Source organism: Hyposmocoma kahamanoa, unplaced genomic scaffold (genome assembly GCF_003589595.1).
Source record: "Hyposmocoma kahamanoa isolate Upper Pololo Valley unplaced genomic scaffold, ASM358959v1 62, whole genome shotgun sequence".
NCBI classification, from domain to species: Eukaryota; Metazoa; Arthropoda; class Insecta; order Lepidoptera; family Cosmopterigidae; genus Hyposmocoma; species Hyposmocoma kahamanoa.
In genome coordinates this window covers 22,955,135-22,982,597 of record NW_020653850.1, presented here as the reverse complement: position 1 = coordinate 22,982,597, position 27,463 = coordinate 22,955,135, and the positions used below count along the sequence as shown (strand labels likewise).

Genomic DNA, 27,463 nt, shown 5'->3' with positions numbered 1-27,463 from the left:
TTAATTTTACCCTTTTATAATATATTTACACTAAGCTGCGAAAAGGGTTATTCTTCTATAAGATTTTTCAAAATTGTATTTTGTGTTATTTTTAATTATTTGATGCACATACTTTTTTATTATAATATCACATCCCTAAAATATATCTCTGGCTTCCTCTCTATCAGTAATTTTACACTCGCTATATATAGAATTACTTACATCTAATTTGTTCTATACATTACGTATCCGAATAAAATTTCTATGCAGCGTTTTCACTAAGCTTCTAGCGTCAATTGTGATTACTTGCACAAATCAAAATCAATCGAAATGTCATTTAGTCGCACGCGCACAGTCGGTGACTTCTTACGTGAACAAGCTCATCCTGAATCAGGTAGTAAATTATGGTACCGTATTAAGACCATAGTATCGGGGTACCCATTGGGAGATGGATGTATGTGACTGATAATGTGTAATAATTGTGTTAGTTATCATTTTTCGCAAACAACAAAAAAAAAACTAACTTACCGATTACCGATGTATATTCGCATAATAAATATTTCAGTGTGATGAAATAGTATAACACGCACCAAGATGAAATGTGTAAGGTCGCTTTTAAATTTACTGTAAGTGATCAAATGATTAACGACAAAAATTACTAACAATAGTTATCGGTACAATAATAAATTGAGTTGGTCGAGTAGTATTACGTCAGCAAGATTTTCGAAACTCAAAATATTCCATTCGGTTGTTTTTGTATTTTTATTTGCGCAAAATGTTTCAATATGAGTCTTGATACCTAGATTGACAAAGAAGGATGGCGAAAACTGACCCAAAATCAACGAAATGCCGTTCATGGACTTCGCTAATATAATTTTACGTTTAGTTTATTATTTTTGTATATTTTTAGAAGTCGGAAATAAAGAAATTGCAAAACAATGTATTTTAAAATAGATGCAAAAACACAACGGAATTGATTCAGCTCGACCATAGATTAGGTAACGTAAGTTTTGTTTTTAATTTATTAAGGCTTTGGCAAAGCCATCAGCCTAAACATGAAGTTTAATTATGTTTCTGTAAATATGGCCGCCACAAAGAGGATAGGCAATTTGAGGCGGCGTGTTTGGATTGACTCGGGATTCCTTAAAACAGGCCGATACGGGTATTTTAGTTCGAGATTCGTATAATTTCGCGTTTTAATCTTCGATTAAGGCACAATAGCACTCACACAATCCTATTTCACTTTAAACTAGATTTCACAAAATAATTGAAAGTCAAAATAAAAACGACACTTTTCCCTCCAAAAGGTCCAGAGCGAATCCGGTAATGTAAGTGTGCGTACATTTTAAGCATGATTGAATGTTTACCTACTTAAAGTATTGGTCATTTTATAGTACACGCATAAAACAATAAAACTGTGAAATACCTAATCAAATAATCAATTAAACAATAATGACATAAACTAAAAAATAAAACAATGTTTCAAAAATGTTAAGACAATATTTAAATGAGAGATAGCAGCAAAGGAACGTTTTAACAAGAGGCCTCTTGTAAATGTCAATGTCACTTTGACGTTGAGAACAGTGTGATCATTTGTGGCATTTTTCTGCCATTTGGGCAGAATTAATTTTTACTCATTTTCATTGCGACAGAACATGTTAACGTAGTATTAAATGTGGCAAGGAATATTCAGCGAGTTCTTTATTGTTTTTAAGAACAAACTGAAAACTTGTTGTTTCCTGCTACCACGAATAAACACCTGAAACTAAATAACACAATAACAGTTTTATAAACATAACCTATATCAAATTTATAACCCCCAGCTTCTACAGGCTGTACTCAATTGGCATTTTTGATGCTTTGATAATGAATCACAAGTATTGATAGGTCTCTTTAGTATAAAGGATGATGAGGATTCATTCTCATCATGCGTCATTTGATTTGGTAGAGTATTAATTATTTTACACTAATTGTTTCGGACAGATGTCGGACGGAGAAAGAGAGTAGAGCCCCAGATTAGGTATGTCTAGCCTCAACTCACACTGGCGCAGAATAGAATAGAATAGAATACGTTTATTTGCCAGAATACAGTAATGATGAAGGTCTTAAATAAAATTAGGTACATTGTATTCAACCTGCAAGCAGATGTGCAAATATTAATTTAATGTTCGGTTTCTATTGTTAATTGCACTTCAGATTAATGTAAATTTTTATTTGGAAATTCTAAGTATTCTTTATTACTATAGAAGCAATTTGTCAAAAGCCATTTTGTCAATTGTAATTTAAAAGTATGTCCTTGCAACAACTTAATTTCATTTGGCAGATTGTAGTAAATAATTATACACATGTTGAAGCAGTTTTTCTTATATATTACTTTATGGCAACGAAGTTGGTACAAAAGATTCATAATTTTTGCTCTAGTCTGCCTTTGATTAGTTTCACCACGTGTTTTGAAATATTGAGGATAAATACACAGATATCCCTAATGTACATGCATGGCAAAGGCAGTATGTTTAGTTTTTTGAACAGCGGTTTACAGCTGTTGTCGAACAAACTTCTTCTGAACCTTAAACGCACTTTCTACGACTACTGAATTGCTAAGCACAGAAGAAACGTAGCCGCGATACGCCGTTAACGCTGCTTCTCGAGAGACAGTTTGCCTTAGTCTTCGTAGAGCGTAAACAAATCTATTTAGCTTCATACAAATCTGCTCGATTTGTTCTTTCCAGCTTAAGTGCGTGTCAATTGTTAATCCAAAAAAATTAAATATGTCCACTTCGTCTACGGTGTCAGCATTGTATTGAATTGTAATTGGTATAGGATTTGAATTGTGCGATCGAAATATCATCATTTTAGTTTTACTTATATTAATATTTAAGTCATTAAAGTTCATCTAATTTATTATATCTGCCAATGCTTTGTTTGAGTCGAAACGTCGCGTCGCGTCCTGTTTTACAACTACAACGTCTGGCGACGCGTGACGACACTCGCATTAATGCGCCAGGGTCACAGTGTGGTCGGCGTCTGACGCCTCACTGCGGCCAAGTAATGCGCGTCAACGTTTGACTTCATATTTGCATAACACAAATTTGTACCTTAATTATGGGAAAATAGAGATGAATATGCTATACACGAAAAACATCGCGACGCTTCGATTCTGTGCCAATAGAGTAGTAGAGTTAAAAGTACCAAGAACAAACGAACATTCATATTATTTATAACAATCATTACCACGACTGCAAAATCATCATCATGTTGGGAATTATCACCTCCATGTTACAAGAAAGTATTACCATGACCTTAAAAAAATTTAATCCCGTTTTCTCTCGTCCTCTTAGAAATATTTAGAGGCCTTTAATGTTGAACGCACCAATAATACATACTTGTTAAATACTGGTGTAACCAAAAACAAAGAATTTTTTTTTACCAGTAAGTTACAAGTAAGTTTTCTACCAGTAATAAAGGGGAAACTGCCATCTATGACTATGACATTCGTAAATAAAAGCAAGCGTGATTTCAACAGACTGAAAAATGCAGTTGTTAATTGAATCTCCTGCCGCCGTTCTCCAGGTACGAACCATTTTAACGACACAACTGACTGTCTATATGCATATTACAGCGACCAATTATTTTCCCTGCTCTTCTGCTGTGCACTATCGCTGCTTTTATTTCTGTCTCGATTGAAAATATTATTGTCCAATCTCTTTTAAACAAAACACAAAGATTTAAAAGTAGATTTATTGTGGTGACTACGTGTTGAAATTAATTGGGATAATATGTGAAAAATCATATAATTGTAATGGTTGATCAATCATTAAATTATGATAACAAGTCTGGCTTGTCGAAATAGAATTTGTTTGGTTGTTTGTACAGATTGTGGGTTTTTAAAAAAGAAAAACTTCAATGATTTTAATTTAAAATTTTAATGATTTTTTCTAATAATAATAGTTAGCCTGTTTAGTTCCACGGCTGGGCACATGCTTCCTCTTACAATGGGAGGGCTTCCGTAGTTCCTTCGCGGACTTATATGTATAATTCGATTTTTGTATTAATAATTATAACAAACTAGTGGAGTAATTTCATAAATACAATTGAATATCATAGTGGTTAAACATCGTGCCATTCAATAAACTTAAAAAATGAAAGTATTTTTTTCTGGATCTAAATTTTTTTTATCATAGATTTATCACCTAGATTTGTTTTTTGCATGCAGCTGAGTTAGCCGTGACAATGGGATCTATAAAGAGTCCGAGGCGTTCGTTTGCTTGAAAATTAAAAATCACGCGATTTAAATGCGGAAAAAATTCTTTAATTTCCTTTTATTTTCATTTAAGACCTAAGACACAATGAAATTTTTAAACATTAGACTTGCGGCTTAAATCCTCAATAGCGACATAATGGACATGTTGTTATAACTAAAAGTTGTCAATTTTTTCAGTGTAACGCATTTTCAATTTAGTAGGTATTTCGCACATGAAACTATTATCTGTCGTTCCTGTCAAACTCTCTATAAATTATTTTTTAGTACTGCCACCTTACCTATTTCTGCCACTAAACAGTAATGTGATCTTCTCTGTGTTTCAGTTTTGAAGGGTAAGGGTGTTGGTGAAATTACAGTCACATGGGACTTGTCAACTTATGTCTCAAGGTGACAAGCGCAGTGGCGATATCCTTCAGATCTTTACGATTTAAAGCTCTGAGTGGTACAGCAACTGTTATAGACAGGCGTGTTACTGAACAGCAGGCGCACGACTTATTGGCCTTTAACTCGATATAATAAAAAAGTAGAGTTCCTTCAGAAAGAGTTGGTCCAGTGAACTACTGCCTATTTTTGCCGCGAAGCGGTAATGTTAGCATTATTGCGTTGAAGTCTTGAAGGGTCAGGATGCTGAGAAAATTACAGGCACATGCTACTTATCATCTTATGTCTCAGGGTCACGGGCGCAGTAGCGATGCCCCTTAGATCTTTGCAATTTAAACCTCTGAGTGGCACTGCACCTCCTATGACGATGGCGTGTCGCCTACTACCAAGCACGATTTATGCGTCCCGTCACTTGGTGTCAGATAAAGGTACTTTCCCCGTGCGTTCACTTGTGACTTTATTATACCAACGATACGAAATAAGTATACTACAGTAGAGTATATTCACTTTTGAAAGCTGTAAGATCGTCCATCTTACTCAGTAGCGATAAAAATGTCAGAAACGGCCAAAAACTTAATTTTTTTGCGATATAAAAGACGGTTTTTAAAAATCAATCAATTTCTCAATCTCAATAGCTTTTTTCGCCTATTTCTCATAGGTGGACAGAATGAATGCCGCCAATTTCAATAGGGCGACCATCAATAAACGATCTGCAAGACGAACCGCTCGTAATTGATCGCACCGTGTGAAATGTCACACGTGTTCCATTACACGCAGAAGTGTTCGATATATTTAGGTCGATAGCTGTAAATTGGTATAATAGGGAATTCAATTTGGCTGTGTAGCTAAATTTTATTACATTTTTGTACCTTTCCACTTACCCAATATAAATATATATACACAGATCCCGGAGTTTGAATTAGGTATTTAAATAACATATTCGCCGGTGGTTGGTTAATTTATTCATACACTGAATTGCCTCATACCACTTCTATTAATTTGTTTATTTATAGAAGCATACTACACAGACTAAAGTCATTAAGAGTACAGTACGATAAATTTACATGGGGTGTTCAGACGAAACCTCGAAGTTAGTAATAATTAATAAATGTTACATACATATTTACTGTCTGTCTTTTTTGAAGACGGAGTAAAATGACAGTTTATTCCGTAAAAGTGTTGCCTGCTTGAAAGCAGCTAGTGATTGCAGTCGATGAATATTGTATCGACTATCGACTGAATATTGGTCACGCTTATGGAATAAATAACCGAACTTGTTTCATTTGAACCATCCTCGATCAATTTTGTAATTTCATATATAATATACTGTATTTAAAACTATGTTTATGAAAAATACCAAGAGGAGACATATTTTAAAGTTTTTCTTTTTAATTCAATATAGATAATCAAATCCGGCTATTCTTGTCAAAATGTATGTGAAATATAGTTTTTCTCGATGGTAGGTCAACTCTTAAAATAAGAATAATCTCAGTACAGAGTACTGAAAAAACCGACCTCAAAAGTACGTGGAATTACATCTGTTTGCCAAGTTTTATTGAAATATCCCCTAGTTCGCCACTATACAGGACTTGACACAGGAGATAATAAAAATCAGTTCTCACTACTCAAAATATATTAAGAGAGAAAAACAACTTGAATTGGAGAATAGCAAAATCAATCATTAAAATAATTGCTCCTTAAGTAAAATTTAGGCGCTATTTATAAAAATGATTGGTCATGCGTGATCAGCCACCCTTAGAGGTGGATGACTTTCTTCAAAATGAAATGGTACCACTGTGGAGGTACCTCTTTCCAGCAAAAAAAAGAATCATGAAAATCGGTTCACAAATACCGGAGTTATCGCGTCGGTTAATAAAGAAGGCAATAACACAAATAGTAAATAAATAAATAACGCGCACACTCAACATAGCCCCGCACTAGGGAAACCCTGTGTCGCGGGTGCCATGGACACACACATAGACAACCACAAATTACACCCAAACTCACGAGAGAAATAAATGTAAGCCATACAAACATTTCTCCCGGCCCGGGAATCGAACCTGGGACCTCTGCGTGGCAGTCCGGCATGGTAACCGTTCGGCCACGGAGGCAGTTAAAATAGTAATCATTGGAACGTCGTAACATTTACAATTCTGTCATTTTTGGCAAAATTTAATCTTCTTTCAGAATCTATCGATAAAACCATCGATAACAACTACATTACTATTTAAAGTTTTATGAAAACTGGCAACCCTACGAATGTCATTTTATTCCGTCTTCAAAAAAGAAAGACTATAGATGGTTGGTCTAACGGTACTCGTAGTTGGTAGAAATCAAGGAATATATTTTGGACAACTTAGCTTACTTATGATATTCATTTTTTTAAAGAAATTATTCCACTAATAAATAATTGTTAATACAAATATCAAACACAAAAATAAAAAATCTTTCGATATGACAGAACTGTCCTACTAAACCGTATGATACTCATTACAATCAATAATAAAATCCAGTAACACATGCATAATACATTGTCAGTAACAAAGAACTCTCAAAGGTATTTTGTTATAATTATTAATACAAAGATCGAACACTCAGAAAAAATTCCCTCAATCCGGTCGGATTCGAACCGACGTCTTCTTGCATACCGTGCCAGACGCTATACCAACTAAGCCACGGAACGAACGAACGGACGTCACGAATTTCTCTATGTGCTTGTTTCGTGTCTTTGTACTTGGTCTTTCAACGACTTTTTAGTCGTAGCGCCATCTATGAGAAATCTATTACAGATTTATCACTGTTACATCTCAAAGGTATTGTTAAAATCTTTTTTTGAATCTGTAATTAGACTTCCCTAGGTACAATACGTCACAACCTGAACTCGATGGGTTGTAAGCATGTGGTCTGTGGTTGTAAATTTAAGGGCCAAACTAACAATTTGACCTTTTATAATGAAATGAAGCATTTCCCACAAAAAAAGTGAAAATGATTAAATTGTTAGTTAACTAACTTTGACTTTTGATCATTTTCACTTTAAATAGAAGTGAAAATGACCAAATAGTTAGTTTGGCCCTTATACTTAGGACCCATCGAACTATGCAAGCCTTATTAATTCACTATCCAAAATTTTTATTTCTATCGTTTGAAGCAGTTTAAAAAGGACTCTATTCTCAATAATTATTGCTAGTGTTTGTCTAATCGATTTATTAATAAATCAGTTGGAATACTTAAGGGAGTTAACACACTTATCCACATGAAATCGCGTTTGACCGGCCAGAAAAGGCTTTATGTCCACGCAATTAGAGCAAAAAAGACGTGCTTTTCGCTTTCATTATCTCGCGTTTCAACGGCAGGCAGTGAGTTGGCTTCCTGCCGAATTACCGATCGCGTCCGTACGGCGCCGACGACGGCTGAACTCACCCGAAGACATCCGACTGGATAGAAAATTCGTCTTCGGGTGTGAAGAATTTATAACTGAGCAAATTCGTAAATAGGTACAATAACAACGACTTGAGAACATCAACGCTTCCGATCACATGAAAGCGAGTGACTGACGGTACGAAGGCCATCTTGCATACCCCTCGGAAATCGACGGCGATGACAGGCTATGAACCGTCGACGCCGTCATTCGGCAGTCGTCACCGCCGATCGACTATCAAACTATACTTTCACGTCGATGAGTTGCATCTATTTGAGACCTATTGAGTTTAATTGATATTGCGGCATTCCGCAGTAGATTTTGACTCGTATCCAGTTTGTAAGTTACACAATTGACCATAAAGCACATTATGCTATGTACAATATCGTTACAAAAACTCGCTTCCGTTCCGTTCTGCTGCAATATAAATTGAGCCTTAATTACCCAAAGTATTATAACTGCGGAAGCTCACTTAACATTAATTATCCGCGGGTGTTTACTTACAATAAAAATTGTTTACTTACAGTAAAAATGAAATAAGTAATAAAAGTAGCGTCAACATTAGAACAGAGATAGGTGTCACAAAAGAACGATTATTTTACAATGAAAAACGGCAGTAAATAAGAAAAAAATACTTTCCCTTAAATTCAGAAAACATTCAGGTGTAACTTTCATTAATCAAAGACGAAAAACGCGGAGAATAAAAAAGGAGAATAAAAAATATCTTTGTCGCATTTATTTTAAAAAAATGTGTAGCTGTATTTTTACACCAGAGACAACAATCAGCATGAAAGTTATGAAATTTCTGTTTTTTATTTATGATGTCTGTTTATGTTTCGTTTGTGGTAAGAGTTCTGTTAAATTTACTTTATTCTTTTGTTAAATTTCTATGTAAAACTTGGAATATAGGTACAGCCAGTTTAAAGTCACAGGTCAAGGTCACTATCCACTCTGAGTACGAAATTAACATGATGTAGGCATGACAACTCCGGAACAAAGTTTAACTAAGTTCCCCCGGAACGTAAATCACAGTTAAGGAGAATAATTTCATGAATCAAAACAAATGATGTGATGAAAATTCGATCACTGTTTAACTTTGTACAAACTTTTGTTTCTTTCTTAAAGAATATCAACATTATACCGGATGAGGTAGATCAATGATTATTTTAAATAATTGTGAATAGATATTTCAACACTAAATGGGAAAGAAGCCTTCCAAATGACACTGTGTCTTTACAATCCTAAATCTTGGAACAGTATTTTCAGTCTGAATAGCCCTTTCAAAGATACGTTCAGGAAGGTGGAAGTCGACATGAAAGGGCGTCATTAATTTCACTTGATTGTACGCCTTGCGAAATGATGGAATTGTGAAATTGGAGTAATTTGAAACTCGTTACTTAAAGCATTTATCTATATTTCAATTGTTGAACTTACATTGTAGGTTGCTAAGTAAAACTCATTTTCGTGAATAAACGGACATTGAACGTTTCTGTAGTAACAGATAATTATCATAATAATTATCAAAAAATATAATCATGATTATTACAAATACTGGTAAAAAAATGGTCTAGTGTAAGAGATGTATATATACTGGTGTTTTTTTTTTTATTTCTATATTCAATTCACTGGTTTTATGGCAAAATAAGTGTGCAGCAATTCCCAAGATTTCGCTCATATAAATTATAAACTCGATACTGGCATACCTGTTCCCCAATCTGGGGTACGTAAACTCGTCATAAGAAGAAGAAAACACTTATTTATCCCGAGCGCTGTGTCTCCACCCTTTCGTTATTTACAAGCGTACACGAAAGATTGGGCCAAGAAATTACAACAATGTAAGCCGCGGTAAACCTGTGTTGACGCTTTTCCAAGGAGCACAGACGTATAGAAAAGATGTACTAAAGATACACGGGTGATCCAATAAGATAGAAACTCGTGAGGCTTCTTTTCAGCTGGGATTCCGAACGAAATGAGATGTTGCTTATATTTTCATGAGATGGAAGTAATGTTACACGTTGCACGCTGTGTCGGTGCTTTATAATGGTAACATTTTTCTTGAGAAAAGATTTTTAACCTGTTACCAAATTTATTATAGGCTTGAGTCAGTCAGAAAAAGCTTATTGTCTGAGTGGAAGCGAAGTACGGAACGTTTGTTTTTTCACTCCTATTACATGGACATAGAAATTTTTCTAGACGGCTTGATGCGACTCACTATGAAAACACTATAGAAAACAACATGCTCTTGTGCAGGGTTCAAAGTGATAATTATCATGATATTTATAAAATTCTATTTCTAAGCAGGATACGCTTCATTGCTCGTGTGCGCCTTCCTATGCGGTCTTCTCGCAAACGACCACTATTTGTCCCCCCCACCATTTACTAAATTATATATACGCAATTCCTTCATTTACCGTTCCACCAACATGTACAATAAAAATTTTTCTAATATTGATTTCTTTGACACCACTCTTAGCAAATTAAAAAAAAATTGATGTTACAATTGTAAATGACATTTAATGATTTTGTAATCGCTTGTTAAACTCTGTCTTATATATTTAATCAATGATATTATACTTTCTTACTCATGCTCACTTAATTTAGAAAGATTAATTAATGATATTAATGTAAAACTCTAGTAACGCATAAAACAAGAATTGTTATCATTACAAATAACTCTATAAGATATGTTACAGCCGTTCTTATTATAACCTATTTATAATCTGCCTGCACTATAGGTCTATTTTAAGAGGAATATATGTAAATAATTACTATTTCATGTATGACTGTTTGTTGCCATAAATAAAAGAAAAAAAAAATTAACTGGAACAACAAAAAGCTACCAGCAATGTCGTGTCATGTGTGTGTATACAGAACAATAAATACAGTAAGTTGTTAGTTAGCGTCTCTCACGCGTGCAACATTAGGGTCTCGAAAGACCTACTTGAGTACAGTCCGCCATTTTCGCTTTGATGTTTGTGTCATTCTTTCGCACAAATTCACTAAAATCACAGAAAAATACCTCATTGTGCTGTTTTGGAGTGCAAAAATGATAGCGGCACCAAAAATATTAACCGTAGTAGTATTCCATATCATCGGTAAGTCTATTTTAAGAAATTTTCAATGTTAATCGTTCGTGATAATGCAGGTACTGGCCGCAAGATGGCAGCACGTTGAATAAAATTTCAATATAAAATCATATCATCGTTTCTTGCAATAAAGGTATAGAACTTTCAACGATATAGCGACTGCGTAAAGTTTAAATTGTATTAACAATCCAGACTTTGTCACATCTTTTTAAATTAGTTCCGATAGTAATTGAGGCATAATGCACTTCCATTGTTTTTTTCGTCATGTATCAGAGATGGATCCAAACGTGTCAGTCTATTAGTTTTCTTCTCATAGATTATTCTTCATATTCATTTAGTTTTCTCACTTATACAGACACAACTTTGAATCAGCGTGGATAATTATCGAATATGTATTGGATAATTATCAAAGAAAATAAATATCTTGATCCTGCTCTTAAGTAATTAATTCTTCAAACACCTTTTAAGTTGACAATCATTCTATAGAATTCACTCTATTTTTATAAGCAACAACTTTTACATTTCTATATACCATTTATCTTACTTCTTTCACCCTTTCTGGAAAGGTTTTTATACAATGTTCGATATTAGCAAAGTTTACTTTGTAAAACAGAGCTAAACATCTGAATATCGGCCCCGAAAATCAATATTAAATGGCAGATACAGCTTGTTTGCGGGAGTCACTGTCTGGTACACATCCCTTTGTTTCGGGAGCGAAAGGCATGACACGAATTGTTTTAAGCAATTGAACTAAACACGAATATACAAACCAAAACTTTGTAACCCGTCCAACAGGAATATTAAGTGTGTTTTAATTAAAACGGTAGGTACGGCTATGATTCCAATAAAAGGTAATTTGTAGTATTAATGAAATTTGTGTTAGAAGGTACTCGTGTAACGGCTTGTTTACATTGTTGCAAACTGGAATTAAACATATTTTATAAAGAATTGTAAAATGATAATGAGCAAAAGAGCTCCTTGCGAAAGAATTCGTCCAAGGAAATACTGCCGTACTGGTCACTATTTAAGGGCGGTGGTGAAATTACAGGTATATGGGACTTGTCAAGTTAAGTCTGAGGGTGACGGGCGCTGTGGGAGTGCGCCTTAGATCTTTGATATTTAAAACTTCTTTCGGGTGCGTACAGATCTTCAAAGTCAAAGTTAAACTAAGTATCTTTATTTCATTGGTAAGTAAATTACACTTTAAATCGTCATACTGATTACACTCTAGTGCTCATTCGTAAGGCAGATTCCCCTGAGAAGAATGAGCAAGAAACTCTAGGGGTTGCATATACATTTGATATATATATATTTATCATTACACTATTTAATGTAAACATCTTAGATCGAGAATACCTAAAAGCTAAATTGGTCACTACCACGGATTTTTGTCATCCAAGTACACGGAAGTTGTATAACCTTTAGTATTTTGTTTCACAATAGTTTTAAACCTCGTAAATGGCAAATTTTGAATATCAATCGGAATCTTATTATAGAAGCGTACACATTAACCCCTAAATGAATTTGAGACTATGAATACGACTGTCAAGAACAGCTACTTTATTTTTATTCCTCGTATGAAATTATGTCTGTCACTAGTTTTCATTAAAAAAATAACATTTTTCTTAACATAAATAACATTTTCATAAATGTGCTGTGACGTTAGTGTAAGAATGTTAATCTCTTTAAACTTACCTCTCAAAGACCTCTGACGAAAGGCCTCTTTTCGAAAGGATCGCGAGATGCACACGTGCATTACGTTGCGCGATCAATTTGCGTACCTTTAGCACATCACATAATTACATTAACATTATAGACGTATTATAATCTAACGTCTGTGATTAACATGTATTTAACTGCACGCATGTAGCACGCGACGAACGCGCGTGCGCGAGCGAGCAGCGCACATTAAGTCCGTTCGCGGCGCATTTGCCACATCCGTACGCACCTTAAATTGTAACATGTTGCCTGATCTATTAATAATCTCAGTACAGTAAAAAAACCGATCTCAAAAGTACGTGAAATTACATATAATTACCAAGTTTTATTGAAATCGGTTACCGGAAAGTGCGCAAACCTGGATTCATCCCCCAGTTCGCCACTGTACGGGACCTAGTTCGACACAGACGATAATAAATATCGGTTCTCACTATTCAAAGTATATTGAGTGAGAAAAACGCCTTGAATTGAAGAATAGCAACATCAACCATTAAAATAATTACTCCTTATAATATAATTTAGGCGCTATTTATAAAAATGAATCTTCATGCGTGAACAACCATCCTTAGAGGTGGATGATTTTCTTATTTTCTTCAAAATTAAATGCGACAACTATGGAGGTAAAATCGATTCACAAATACCGATACACAAATATAATTAAATATTTATTGTTAAAAAAATGTTATTACAATATTTAATGTACTTCGGATAGAAAACTTCTAGCTAGTGAAATTACAGGCACATGGGACTACTCAACTTACGATTACAGGCGCAATGGCAGAGTCCCTCAAACATTCTTTGTGGCACTGCAACTGCTATACTGCCATAACTGGCGTGTCGCTTACCACCAGGCGCACGACTTGTTGGTCCCGTCACTTAGTTTATAAAAAAAAAAGTTTTTTTTTTTTTCAGTGAACCGTAACAATCTGAACTCTGTGTACTTAAATGTTTAAAGTAACTTTAACATTGCCTTCCTCGTTAAATATGCTGCTTTAACTCAACATGATAACATACGTAAGGATAGTATTCTCAGCTACCCAAATAATTCCGGATGCCTCGAAGGTACCGTCCGATCCCTTAAGACTCCCAGCGGACCCATGAACATACCTACGAAAATACAACCAGCCCGTTATATACTTTTTGTGTTTTATTAATCAAAAAGTTGATTTTGAAAAAAATATTAATTAAAATTGTATATATAAAATAAAAATCAAATAAAATTGTGTACGTGTATTGTATTTATCTAAGTATTTATTGTATATGTTTTTGATATTGTTTTTTTTTTACAAAATTTTTGTTTTGTTGTGCATGTAAACACGTTACAGTAATTATTGTCCTGTATTTAGGTTTGCAGGAAGACATTTCTGTTTAGAAATAAGCATCACCTTTTGTTTGTCTTTCCTTGTTACTAAATGTATTTTGTTTTTTCTGTACAACAAATGATTAAATAAATATTAATTCATTAATACTTAAAAAAATAGGCAGTTTGTTATAGGCGCTTACGGGGAAGTATTTCCACATTATTGTGTTCCGGTTTTGAAGGGTGCTGGTGAAATTACAGGCACATGGGAGTTGTCAACTTATACCTCATGGTGACGGGCGCAGTGGTAGTGCCCCTCGGATCTTTGCAATTTAAAACGCTGAGTGGCACTGCAACTGTTATGGACAGGCGTGTAGCTTACCATCAGGCGCACGTCTTGTTCATCCCGTCACTTAATATTAAAAAAAAAACATAAGTTGACAAGTCCCGTGTGTCTGTAATTTAACCACTTAAAAGACATTAACTGCCTCCATGGCCGAACGGTTACCATGCCGGACTGCCACGTAGAGGTCCCTGGTTCGATTGCAGGGCCGGGTGATGGTATGGCCTTCATTTATTTCTCTCGTGAGTTTGGGTGTAATTTGTGGTTGTCTATGGCACCTGCGACACAGGGTTTCCCTAGTGCGGGGCTATGTTGAGTGTGTACGTTATTAGTTAGGTGGGAGAGCCAAATTCAAGACTGAGCAACCCGTTGACGCAGAGTGCTGCAGCTCTATACTCCTATGTGAGGTCTTGCTATCTGCTAAGGAGAAATACCTCTCATTGGAGTAGTGGCAGATAAAGCAGAACGTTTCATGCCTTTTCAAAATAGATTTAATAAAATACAAATGAAAATATCAAAGACTTCAATCTAGTACACAGATATCGTTGGAAAATATAATAAAAATTACAATACACAAAACATACATCATGTGATGAACTTACTACATCAAGAACTGGCAATCCGAGATTCCTTGACAAATAGCAACATAAACATTTGGGTCCTAAGTTGGAAGAGACTACATAAATCTAAATGGGGAAGCGGGCATACCAATTTTTTTAAGCGGCGTGCTCCATTTACATACATGGATACCTAACAAAGACCTTACACAAGTAACCTTCGATAACTGAAAGTTTGGCTGAGATCCCAAAGAAGCAACTCAAAAAGCGAAAACTACAATTTTTGTAGCAGTACCGAGACCTCCTTGTGAATGCGCTCCTCCAGAGAAGTACTGCCTCCATACCTGTTTCTGCCACCAAGCAGTAATGCTCACATTATTGCGTTCCGGTTTTGAAGGGTAGGGATGTTGGTGAAATTACAGGCATATGGGACTTGTCAACTGTTTCAGAGTGTCAGGCGCAGTGGCAATGTCCTTTAGGTCTTTGCGATTTAAAGCTCTAAGTGGCTCTGCAACTGTTATGGACAGGCGTGTCGCTTACCACCAGGCGCACTAGATACTTGTTCGTCCCATCGCTTGGCAACAAAACATCATATCATAAAAAAAAATTTAAACAAAAAACTCTCAAAAACATTAGAAATTTCAACATATGTTATTAAAAATAATGTTAAGTTACGTAGAAGTATCGTTGTTAACAAATCCTCGTTATATTAAGCAAAGACGTAAATAAGCCTCTAATAAATACCTGACTATTTTTACCGAAGAGTTGGACTTAGATGAGAAAACTTAAAAAGAACCCAGATCGTACAAAGAACGTAGATCCTTCCATTACACTTCGACAAAAACAGATTTTCACATAAATATATTAGGAACTTCTGTAACTAATTAAGCTTGAAACTGATTTAGTTTAAAATTAACGTAAAGCGCAACACTAGAGTTTTATTTTTGTCTAAGTGTGACGATGCGACTCTCATCTTCACTCCTCTTTCATCGTCGTCCCACCTTTTACCACCCTTTTCTCTGGTTCCTAACCATCTACTTTCAAACTTTTAATCGTTCTTAAATTCCTTTTTCTTTTTGGTCACTTGCTTTTCTTCTTTTCATCGCCACTCTATACTAAATTTCCGAAACGAGCTCACGTACTCGGCTTGACATAAAATTCTGACAAGTTAAACCATGTCACCTAACTGTCAAATTACATAACGGAACTGCCTACAAAGCATAGTATTTCTAGAAATTACACCTGTAATTATATCATTTAAGTACCTACGGAGTGTCTTATACCATTGTACCTGTTTTTGTATCATTGTTTTGTTACAGCCCTTACGCCTTTACTTTACCTGTTCTTTTCTCTCTTTATTTCTACAATAAAATTCATGTGGACGGTGCCTAGTATTTAATTACGCGAGACCCGCGAGACTTGGGTGTCTCCCCATAGAACCTGCTATAATGTTATAATGTTCCCGTAATTGCATGATGAAATCGTATAAGACCATTCTGTATGGCTTCGTGAGTTTGACAGATAATTCAAAATCCGTATAATATGTCACAATAGTTAAGGTGAGACATAACCCAGCGACATCTGTAAGTGAACGAATTGCACGTAATTTTTTAAGAGTTCCAAAACTTTTAACAATTTTATTGACAACTTGCTCCTCAAGATGCAAGTTACTGTCTATAAAGTCCAAATTTCTAACGTACTTTTAACACACAGATTTTCAAATAGACTTACTAAACAGGCATACCTGCTGATTCTTCAAATTATATCCAGAACTACTTTTTCCCAGTCTTTGTGTACCTACCTAAGAATATCTTCGAAGTTATGCTTTCTAAATGGACACAACCAAATATGGTTACCTTATTTAACGTTTCCACGTTATTACTCAATTCACAGTATTTAGTTCTCTTGTTTCTTGTTTTTAGTAAATATATAAACACAATTTTAACACTTACTACGCCACACGTTGCTACGAGCCGACCGAATATCGTTGTCGTAGACAACTCGTAGAAAAATACCTCGACTTATGTTAGCACAACATTATGCTAAACAACGGTCACGACCGTGAACTTTTGGTACATGGAAACCACGACCAAATATGAGATCGTACATTTTCTATCACGCCAATTTTATCGCAATGCAGTAAATACTTACGTAAGTTTGCTATATGCGGGTGTCCGTTTCATCAAATATCACTCGAAAAACAAATCCAATTTATAGTACAAGTACTCAAACACAGGCCGGTAAACGAAAAACACTAGTAAAGATTCTTAAAAAGTTAAATTAAGGAACACAACGTACGAAATTCGAATTGTTTTGAATATTGCACTAGTTCGGAAAAGATCGCGACGGTATCGCGAGGTTTTCACTAGAGAAAGCGACAGCACGCGAACGCCCTCTGAGCGGGTTACACGCGAACTGAGGAGGACTATTCCGTGAGGGACGGCATTGGGGTGAAATGGGGTAAGCGGGGGAGTCACTAGCAAGTGGCGGGTGAGTCTGAATGGGACGCAGCGCGACGCCGCTGCCGACTCTAGCTAAATGTTAGGACCCTTGTTTCGCAATGGGTTACTAATTATTGCGTGCTTCGATATAATAATTTTTTGTAGATTTGTAGAGCATTGCTCTTCGCATTGCCCAGTCGCAGTTTTCATTTGTTATTACTAAATTTAGAATTCGTTAACTTTAAAATCAGTTCTATAAAGGTGCGAATATGGTGTAAGTAATTAGAACCAAATATAAATGTAGGTATATTCGTTTCTTTATAAATAAAGAACGAAAACCTCCTTGTAAGAAATTGCAAATATGCCAGACTCTCTTCACTTTTGCACTAAAGAGTTTAAATAATAAATTGAACTTAAAAAAGTCACTATTTATGTATGTAGAGAATTTCTGATCTTATTTAATTAGAGTGATAATTATAAAATATAAAATGAGAAGCAGAAGCACAGGTAAAACATAGACTATTAAAATTCACTTTTGCTTTCAGTTACATCTGTTCAAAAAAACTTCTTATTATTGATGTATAGTTATCGAAATTTCTCGATTTTTCAGCGACTTTTTACTTATAAAATATAAATTAAAACTCAATTTTACTATTATTTATTATCAACTAATTTCAGAATATGACGTCAAGGATAAATCAGAAAGATCTTAAGAATAATAAAATTGTACTATGGCAGTAATGTGACATCATTATTGCTAGAATCATTTATTAAATTAGGCGAAAAACGTAGGTATTGTGCTTAAGTTCCAAATCGCAATAGAATAGTAACAAGTATTCACGTTTCTGTTCTTATATATGTTAAGCGTGTTCACACTATGTTTATTTCTCTTGGTCGAATGCATAATTCATCGGCAACTAAAGAACCTACTGTTGTACGACCTACCGTTCTATGGTATCTACCGTCTACCGTCTACCAATTAGGACCCTAACGCAATTTAAACGATCAATAATGAGTATTCACTATAGACGTGTTAGCGACGACGGTGAAACACTGAACTAATACAATTTTCGAATAAATTTACCTTCTCCTACCCCGCAACCACTCCCCTTGTCGTTGCTAGCGGTTCGTTTAATTCCTGGAGCGATCTAGACAGCCTGTCACAGGGGTGTGCGTACAATGTTATATTTGCACTTTAAGCAGCCGCACGCGTATACCGGAAGGATATAACAAAGGCGGAGGTTTCGTTTAATTTTGAATACGATGTCCCTAGCTCTATATTTTTTGAAACGCAATTATAACTTTGTCAACGTATAGGGGAGACACCCTCTTTATGAAGTATGACCGCTCACTAGATTAGTTGTTTTGTACTCTCCTCCTAAAACATTGTGCGCGAGAATAGGTAATGTAATAACTTCAAAGGATAATTTCTTAAAATATAGTTGAGCATCTTTGGTGTTTTTTTTTTTCGTTGTCTTTACTAGATGAATTTATCTATAATTTATGTGAGTAAAATTGTTTTTAATTGTAATGTTAAAACTAATATTCACCACTTTAAAGTAAAATAAATCAGATGATAGTAATATTTTTTTGTGTTATGAAGTTCATAAACCGGCAATAACCCTTAATTATGTATTTTGCTGCCTACCCTGGACCGTATTCAAGCAAGCGTTTTCCCTAGTTCATTCCAAAAAAATAGTAAAAAGAAAACTATTACTGGCTGTGGCATAATTAATGCGTTTCTTTGCCATCGTTGTAGAAAAAAAAATTAGGTGCGTTATGTTGTTCGCCATGCAAAAAAATTTCGCACTATATTTCCTACACTGCTAGTAATATGAATGAATAGTATAATGAGTATAAATAATTTTATTAATTTTATAATAAGTTTTCTATAACTGCTTAGAAAGTTTTGTACATTTTTTGTGAAAGCGTCAAAAATTCTTTACTTCCTTGTTTTTTTTTGCTACCATAAACAGTTACAGCAGACACAAAACGTTAGTTTAAACTTCGTTTGAGTTTTCCTTACAGCCGCTGTTCTGCTGTTTGGTTTATCAATTTATTGTTTTTTTCTCGTTATTGATATGTTTAATGGATGTATTATTTGCTAGTAAATAACGCCATACAAAATTCAAGTCAAAGGTATCTGTAGTTTTACAAGTTCTGAAGAACCTTGATTGGACAACTGTAAGGCATGATTTCATTTCTCTTGTACTTTTTTTATTGTATTTTCTGTTATTTTATGTAGTGCACGTCTGTTTCTTATTATTTTAGTCTCGCTATGATTGAGGTTACATAATTTGCTCCCGTTTTCTCCACATTGATTTTTATTTCAGGTTATTATCGACCTGTCAAGAAGACATTTTTTCGTCAAGCTGTTCACACAAATTTCGCAAAATAGGAGACGAAAACCCCTTCAAGTTCTCCAATTTCATATCGAATCTACCACCAATCGTAAGTATTACATATGTCTACATTAATATCTTTAAGGAATTACCGTTTGATTGGGTTTTTTGGACATGACCGTGGTATTCAATGTATGCATATCAATTCGTAAGAGATTGGCTCGCGAGAGTATGTTTTTGTTATTGGTATTGTGAAAACAGGGTAAAGAATGCTAAACACGTGTGAAAGAAACCTGGTAGTTTTGGTTTCTACTTGGTGTTTCTATTGGAATTAATATAACCTATAAAAGTTTGTCATCTGTTTTCTGTCAATATATTTAACGTAAAACATTAGCAGTTTCACGCGATTTCGCTTGCGCTCCCGTTCACACGTTCGACTGCTAATTTTTCTGGAAAATATGCAGTCTCCAACTTTGGCATTAAAGTAGGTAGCATAGAAGTCTAAATATCAGTCATGTATGTAAATAGAACCTTTGAGTCATTGTGCAGTTATAGGGTTCACCTGCTACAATATTCCAGGACCGCTAGCTGTATTGCTGAGGTCACATATGGTAATCAAAAATTAATTTGTCTTTGTATCTGTTAATCACCAATTGTATCTAGTAACTGTCCATACTAGGTTAGAAGATGATATCTGATCATTAATTTGTATAATATCAATGTTTAGCTAAATTAATAATAAGTATTGTGATAGTGAATAATTTATTTGGTATAGTCAAGTGTTATTGGGTTATTAAAGCAGGTATTAAAACCACAGGATGGCTGTTCCTTATTTATCACATTGCAGCTGCAGCTTATGTAAATAAATATATGATTATCTTATTCTCGAATAGGAATCCATGGCAATCTTGGATTGGGAGGTTAAAAATCAATTTTCATCATAGTTCTGCATTGTTTGAGAGTTGTTTATCTCTCCAATTAACCCAATATCACTAAAACCTGCAACTTGATTTACTGTGATCTTCTAAAATTACCACCCACAAGACGAAGAAGATTCAACAGTTTCAGACGCTGCGTGTGGTGATCAGATTTCATCGGTGTTAACATCCATTGACTTTAACTTGAATGTCACTTATGTATAGTGTGTATGTTTTGGTAGAAATTATAGTGGTAGCTTTCTACACACATTATTAGGACTTACTTTTATGTGTGGTAGGAGTACTGTTGGGTAATTTTCCATATAATTTCAAATGATGGAAATTTTTGAAGAAAAATTGGAAGAATATAATTCGAAGGTTCATTATATGTTTCTCTCTACATTTAGACGTATTTTTTTAAGATATATTTAGCATGAATTATAAAATATTATTGTATAGCTAAAATAAAGAGTAAAACGAGATTTAAAATGATTGGTCAACAGGAAAAATAAGGGTCATACGTAAAAAAATCTTTATAATGGCTCCATCGTTTTCATTGAGTATCTTAACTTTGTCAGGTGACAACTTTCAAATGTGGAAAATATACCAAAAATGTTTAGAAAATATTTATTTATAAGAAAGTTGTCATAACCTATTCTGGCTTAACCATCTCCTTAGAAAGAAATAAATATGAGTTGATATATGCCTATTGAATATATCATATAACTTGTACAACAATGCCTCTTTCATGGATATTGTTGCACTACTACATAAGCAATGTTTATACTTCTTTTCATCTTCAATCAATTAGTCTTTGTGCAAAGTTAATACATAAACAATTTGATGTTGTTAATGTTTTAATTAATTACTTTTTCACTGATTAATTGGTTGTAATATATTTGTTTTGAATGTTACTTGGCAATTAACTACTTTCAACCTTCTGGCTAGATATTAGAAAACATACCAAAGCTTTATGCATATGAACACATCATTTCTTGTCACAACAGTTTCATATTCGAGACCAACCACAGTGATTTAAGTCACACACAATGTTGTGTAGGACACAATCAATGTTGTGTTGAACAAACTTATTAACCACACTTACAGTCAAATTCAAAAAAATCATATAACCAGAGGTAAAATAAAATTACACAGCAAAATGTCAAACCTTAGTTACTGCTAAGTTATTGGCTGTAAATTAATTACATACATATTCAAAGTAATCAGCTGTTAGTATGAAACTTCATATAAATGAATGTCAGAATCAAGCCACATTTTTAACATACTTAAAGCATTTCTTTATATTTCAAGCCATTAATGCTCGTTTACAGGGTGGTGGAGCGATGCCACGGTGCAGCAAGCGCACGCGCAGCGCGGCGGGCGGCGGCGGCGCGGGAGGCGACCTGCTGCCCGGACACACAGCCATAGACGACCACCATCATCATAAACGATCAAGAAATACTAGGTACCAAGACTTTGCTTCCCACCAGTTCCCACCAGTGCTGAAGGATATATGTGCTTTAATAAAATTTACTTTATTAACTGTCCTTAGGAGTGTCTATTAATATGCCTTCATAGTTAGTTGCAGAACACATATTTGCAAGTGTATGCTGGCCCCAACAGCTAGGAAAGCAATAAAGCAGTTTTAAAACAATGCAAATGAAAGAAATTATTAAAATTTACAGATTAATAAGAATCTTTTGTACCAGATTTTGATACTTTATTTTATTTACAGCTCACGTCGACATTCCAAATCAGAAGATACCAGTTTCAGTGTTAAGAAATGTTTAGCTTGGTTTAAAGAATATACTACGGTCAATGAGCCAGATGTTTTAGGTGAGTTCTAATAATAGAAGACATTGCCACTTCTTCTTCTTGTCCTTATCCCACGCTAGGTGGGGTCGGCACATTGCCACTATTTGTAAAAAAAATTAAAGTCAGTATGAACAATGCAATTGTTATTTTCGATGCTTATTCAGGTCCTGAAGGTATGGAAAAATTTTGTGAAGATCTCGGAGTGGATCCAGAGAATGTTGTGATGTTGGTGATCGCATACAAAATGGGCTCCAAACAGATGGGGTATTTCACGCAAGAGGAATGGGTGAAAGGTATGTTCTTATTTTTTTAACTTTAAAGTTATCTTAAAAAATGTTTTTTAAGTGAAGTAATTTGTTGTTGCAGGTTTAACAGAGCTCCAATGCGACAATGTGCACAAATTGCAGAACAAATTAGAATATTTACGCAGTTTACTCAATGATCCACATATATTTAAGGCTGTTTACAGATATTCGTACGATTTCGCTAGGGTAAGTCGATTTTAATAAAGCTTTTGACTTAGTGTAGCATGACATACATTTATAACATATATCAAAAATTCACTAGAGATGAAAAGAACTAAATTTAAAACATGTGACAAACAACATCTGTGAACTCTTCAGTTTGGTTTCCTAATGTTTGGTGGTGTTGGCGTCTGGCTTCGTAGAAACGGACGAAAGTGTTCCACAGTTGTGCCTATTGGCACCATTGTACTTTTATATATTATTTTATCTGTCGATGGAGACATTGATCGACACTCCACGCGCACATACTCATAGCCCCACACTTTGTTATTGCGTAAGTTTAAGATGTAATGACATCATTGATAGATTTTATTAGCAGCAAGTGTAGTTTACAGAAATTAAACATATATTTATTGTAATAGATTCTCACACCTACAATTGATCATTACGACCTCGGTAGCCTAATTGTACTGTGAGCTCTTGATGAGGAAACCAAGTAGAACCAATTTGAAAAATGATCTTTTGTAAATTGATACCAATATGGGTGTTCTGGATAGTGCTCCGGTGTGAATACCATTACTCCGGTTGTCAGAGTACAGGGGTTCTCTAGGTAAGGACCAGGTAATTGGTAGATAGATAGGTAAACACTTAATTCACTAATATGACACAAATACAGATTAAATACAAAATATATTTTTTTTTATTAATGCAAAGATCACTTGTAATTATAATTTAAGCGTAACTTTGTAAACATCTCTTAGGCGTTATAACCAAGTAATAAAGTATAGAATGGATGTAGAAATTCGTGAGGTGGAACTCGGCAAACACTCGAATGTGTCTGACGGAACCCAATCACACTCGATTAAGGTGCAAGTAGAATGAATGAAATACAAACTTACCATATCTGCTGACCTGACTAAACGCTCCGACCACCATGTCGGAGGAAAGTGGCGCATATACAAAAAAAATATATATATAAAACTTATAGCGTTGTTGTATCTCGACCGTCTCTCTGTTAATTCTTTTTTATTGGAAGCTATGCCAAAAAAAAAGTATTTACGGAAAAAATGCATCACTTCAAATTTTTGGTCTCAAACTAGGGAATTTCCTGTACTATGAGTACCAGAGTAACGATAATTCTTAAGGCAATACCCAGAATACCCTGACCAGGACCAACTTAAAAATATTTTTTTCATAAATTGGCTCAAATAAGAATCTGGAACCTCCTCATCAAGCGCCCATTGTACTAATCACTGTGCCACCGAAGAGCATAAGCACACCCCGTAATCTGAACCACGCGCCGCAGGCCGAGTCCTATATTATTATTTATCACGCTTGTAGACATCCCGTGCTCTGTTTTTATTTTTAACCCATATATGCCCATTGGGTCGATTTTGTCCTGTAAAACAGGTTTTAAAAAACGCGTGAGTATGTTCACGAAAACGCTTTTTTTGCACCACCTAGAGCCATCTATCGAATAATAAATGTATTATCTTCCAAAACAAATAGGTAATTTAGTTCAATAGTCAATTTTGTAATCTGTGGGGTAAGTTCAAGACATAACTCGTTTAGTGGTGCTAAAAAAGTGTGTTCTTGCTGAGAAAAATGTAAGTATATTTTTTTTATTTAAAAATGTACGTGTTATGTTGTTTTTATTACAAAATGGGATAGTTTACCTATCTTATAATATTGAAAACTTATGAAAATAGATATTTTTTAAGACTTAGATCGTTGTCACAACTTTTATGGGTCGTTAACGACCCTGTGGGAAGATATATATTTAATTGCTGTTTTTTATTTTTAGGTCTCGAAAATTGCTTACGACGAATGAGATAATAGACGAGCTAGAAAATTTAGACTCCGATGATGAGACACGAGGTGTTGATATTTTTATTGAGCCGCCAGGTAGTGGTAGGGTATCTGACGGTGATTCTGGCGATGAAGAAGATGTATATTTTCATCACTTATCTCGTCGACAGCTACTCGCACCTGCAAGTATTATTTTGAGACGTCCTTTAGCTGAGGATACCACTTCCAGCGAGGATGAGGAACTAGAAGATATCGCACCATCGTCTCTGGTGGTAAAAGCGGGTGGAAGGGCCCGTAGAATGGCCTGTGAAACGTCCCGTGGAATGGCCCAAGGAACGGCTCGAGGAACGGTTCGAGAAACAGCCCGTACAAGAGCCCGTGGAAGGTCCCGCGGTAGCAACCGCAAACGAGGGCGTGGCAGGTGGCGAGAAACGAATACTGAACACCAAGCGGGTGGGCGCACCTGGGTGAAAAAAGATCTTCCCCCGCTCAATCGTGAGTGGAACATACCGCTACCTAGGTCTGTAACAATTTTATGCGAAAATACTGACCCAGTCACGTTTTTTGAAATGTTTTTCAATCGAGACGTTATTGTATATTTAGTCAGACAAACAGTAATATATGCTGTTCAATCAGGAAATACAAAATTTTCTTTATCTGACAGAGAAATGTACTGCTTTATTGGTATTCTTATTTTGTCCGGTTATGCTCCGTTGCCGCGACGCCGCATGTACTGGGAGAGTAATAAAGATACTCACAATATTCTTGTCGCAAACAGTATGCGTCGAAATCGATTCGAAGAAATAATGCGTTATTTCCATGTAGCCAATAACTCAGAACTATCTGAAAATGACAAGATGGCAAAAGTACGCCCGCTTATTGATATGCTAAATGCTAAATTTCTACAGTATGCTCCTATTGAAAAAGAAATAAGTATTGATGAATCCATGGTTCCGTATTACGGTAGACATGGTTGTAAACAACATATCAGAGGGAAACCAATAAGGTTTGGGTTCAAAATGTGGATTGCTGCGACGAGATTGGGTTACTGTCTGATTGCTGATCCTTACCAAGGGCGCTCAGAGCGTGTCGATACAGGACTGGGACGTTATGTTATCAAGAAACTAATAACTAAAGTACAAGAGGAGTATCCCGACACAGTTTTCTCTGTCTACTGCGACAATTTTTTTACTGGACTGCCATTGGTTAGCGAGCTCAAAGAAAAAAACGTGTTCTTAACAGGGACGGTGCGGAATAACCGAATTGAAAACTGCCCACTAAAGGACATGAAAAAATGCCAAAAAGAAGAAAGAGGGTACTACGATTACCAATTGGATGAAACAAACGGGATATGCGCTGTTAGGTGGCACGATAATAGTGTTGTAACACTATTGTCTAGTGAACATGGGGTACATACAAAAGGCGAAAAGGTACTCAGCTGCCCTAAAATCAAGAATCGATATTCCGCAACCATACCTGATTTCTCAATACAATCAATATATGGGAGGTGTGGATCGACTGGACGCCAACGTGGGCGTCTATAGGATTGCAATGAGAGGCAAGAAGTGGTATACACCTATTATTTTTTGGCTTATTGACGTCGCGGTAAATAATGCCACACTTCTAGCTCGCCAGTACCGGAGTGACATCGACACTCTTGAGTTTCGAAGGAGCATTACCCGCGTATGGCTGCAGAACTATGGAAATGAAAAGCTTCAACCCGGACCCACACGAAAGATACAAACCACTGTACCTTATTCGGTGCGGAAACACAATTCGGAGCACATGATCGAAAAGGCTGTGAAGAGACTTCGATGTGCTTTCTGTAAAAATAAAACAGTTACAGCGTGTACTAAATGTGGCGTCAATTTGCATGCAAAATGTTTCTCTCTCTTTCACTCTTAAGTTTTGTTAGTAAATAAAAAGTTGATTTACAATAATAGCATTTTATTCGGCATTAACATATTAGATCCAGGTAACAAAGACAATGACATGAGCTATATAATACTTGACTATATATTTGACCCAGGGGTCGTTATCGACCCATTAAAAAAAAAGGATCCCCCCACCACCCACCTCATATATTCTTTTGGATTCATCATAAGAACCCTTCAGGTACTCACATATCCAAAAATGAAAGAAATCGGAGACCAAAAATAGTTCTGGGCATATATGGGTTAATGTATAAATCGAGGATAACCGTTACTGGCTTTGTAATATGTAATTAACTTTTTGTAATCTATCAATATTTGCTGTTGTTATTCCAAATAAATAAATGAATGAACGAATTATGAGCCGACTAGAGTCGTTGGACACCTGATAAAGCCAGACTGGGCGCAGGACAAGGACCAGCGGTCGCTGGACACGGGCACGGCGCGCGCGCTGCTGGGCGTGCTGCTGCCGCGCTGGGCGCTGCGGCCGGCGCTGGGCGAGTTCCTGGCGCGCGAGCGGCGCTACCGCGTCGTCAACAAGGACCAGTGGTGCAACATCCTGGAGTTCTCGCGCACCGTGGACGCGCACCTCACCACCTACGACGCCGACGGCGCCTGTGAGTCTTGGCTGTTCCGATCTTGCAGGCTGGCCGGGCCTTCTTTTTAACCGACTATGTTACGCGATAACTCCGCCCTTTGT

At 35.6% G+C, this 27,463-nt stretch overlaps 1 protein-coding gene across 1 annotated transcript; it reads left to right on the top strand.

Annotated features, from left to right (window-relative positions):
* The first annotated feature begins 19,515 nt into the window (after nt 1-19,515).
* LOC113229536 (DCN1-like protein 4) lies at nt 19,516-27,463 on the top strand. The gene is made up of 7 exons (XM_026463167.1): nt 19,516-19,669; nt 19,819-19,936; nt 22,076-22,209; nt 22,480-22,580; nt 22,724-22,852; nt 22,926-23,050; nt 27,173-27,463. Exons 3-7 carry the CDS (start codon nt 22,088-22,090, stop codon nt 27,428-27,430), a joined length of 735 nt encoding a protein of 244 aa, XP_026318952.1. The 5' UTR covers nt 19,516-19,669; nt 19,819-19,936; nt 22,076-22,087; the 3' UTR covers nt 27,431-27,463.

Bases quoted from the DNA above. Each gene is read 5' to 3' on its own strand.
- LOC113229536 (XM_026463167.1), top strand. From the start codon at position 22,088: ATGCCACGGTGCAGCAAGCGCACGCGCAGCGCGGCGGGCGGCGGCGGC. The intron at 22,210-22,479 runs GTACCAAGACTT...TTTTATTTACAG, and splicing joins AAACGATCAAGAAATACTAG to CTCACGTCGACATTCCAAAT. The intron at 23,051-27,172 runs GTAAGTCGATTT...GACTGGGCGCAG, and splicing joins ATTCGTACGATTTCGCTAGG to GACAAGGACCAGCGGTCGCT.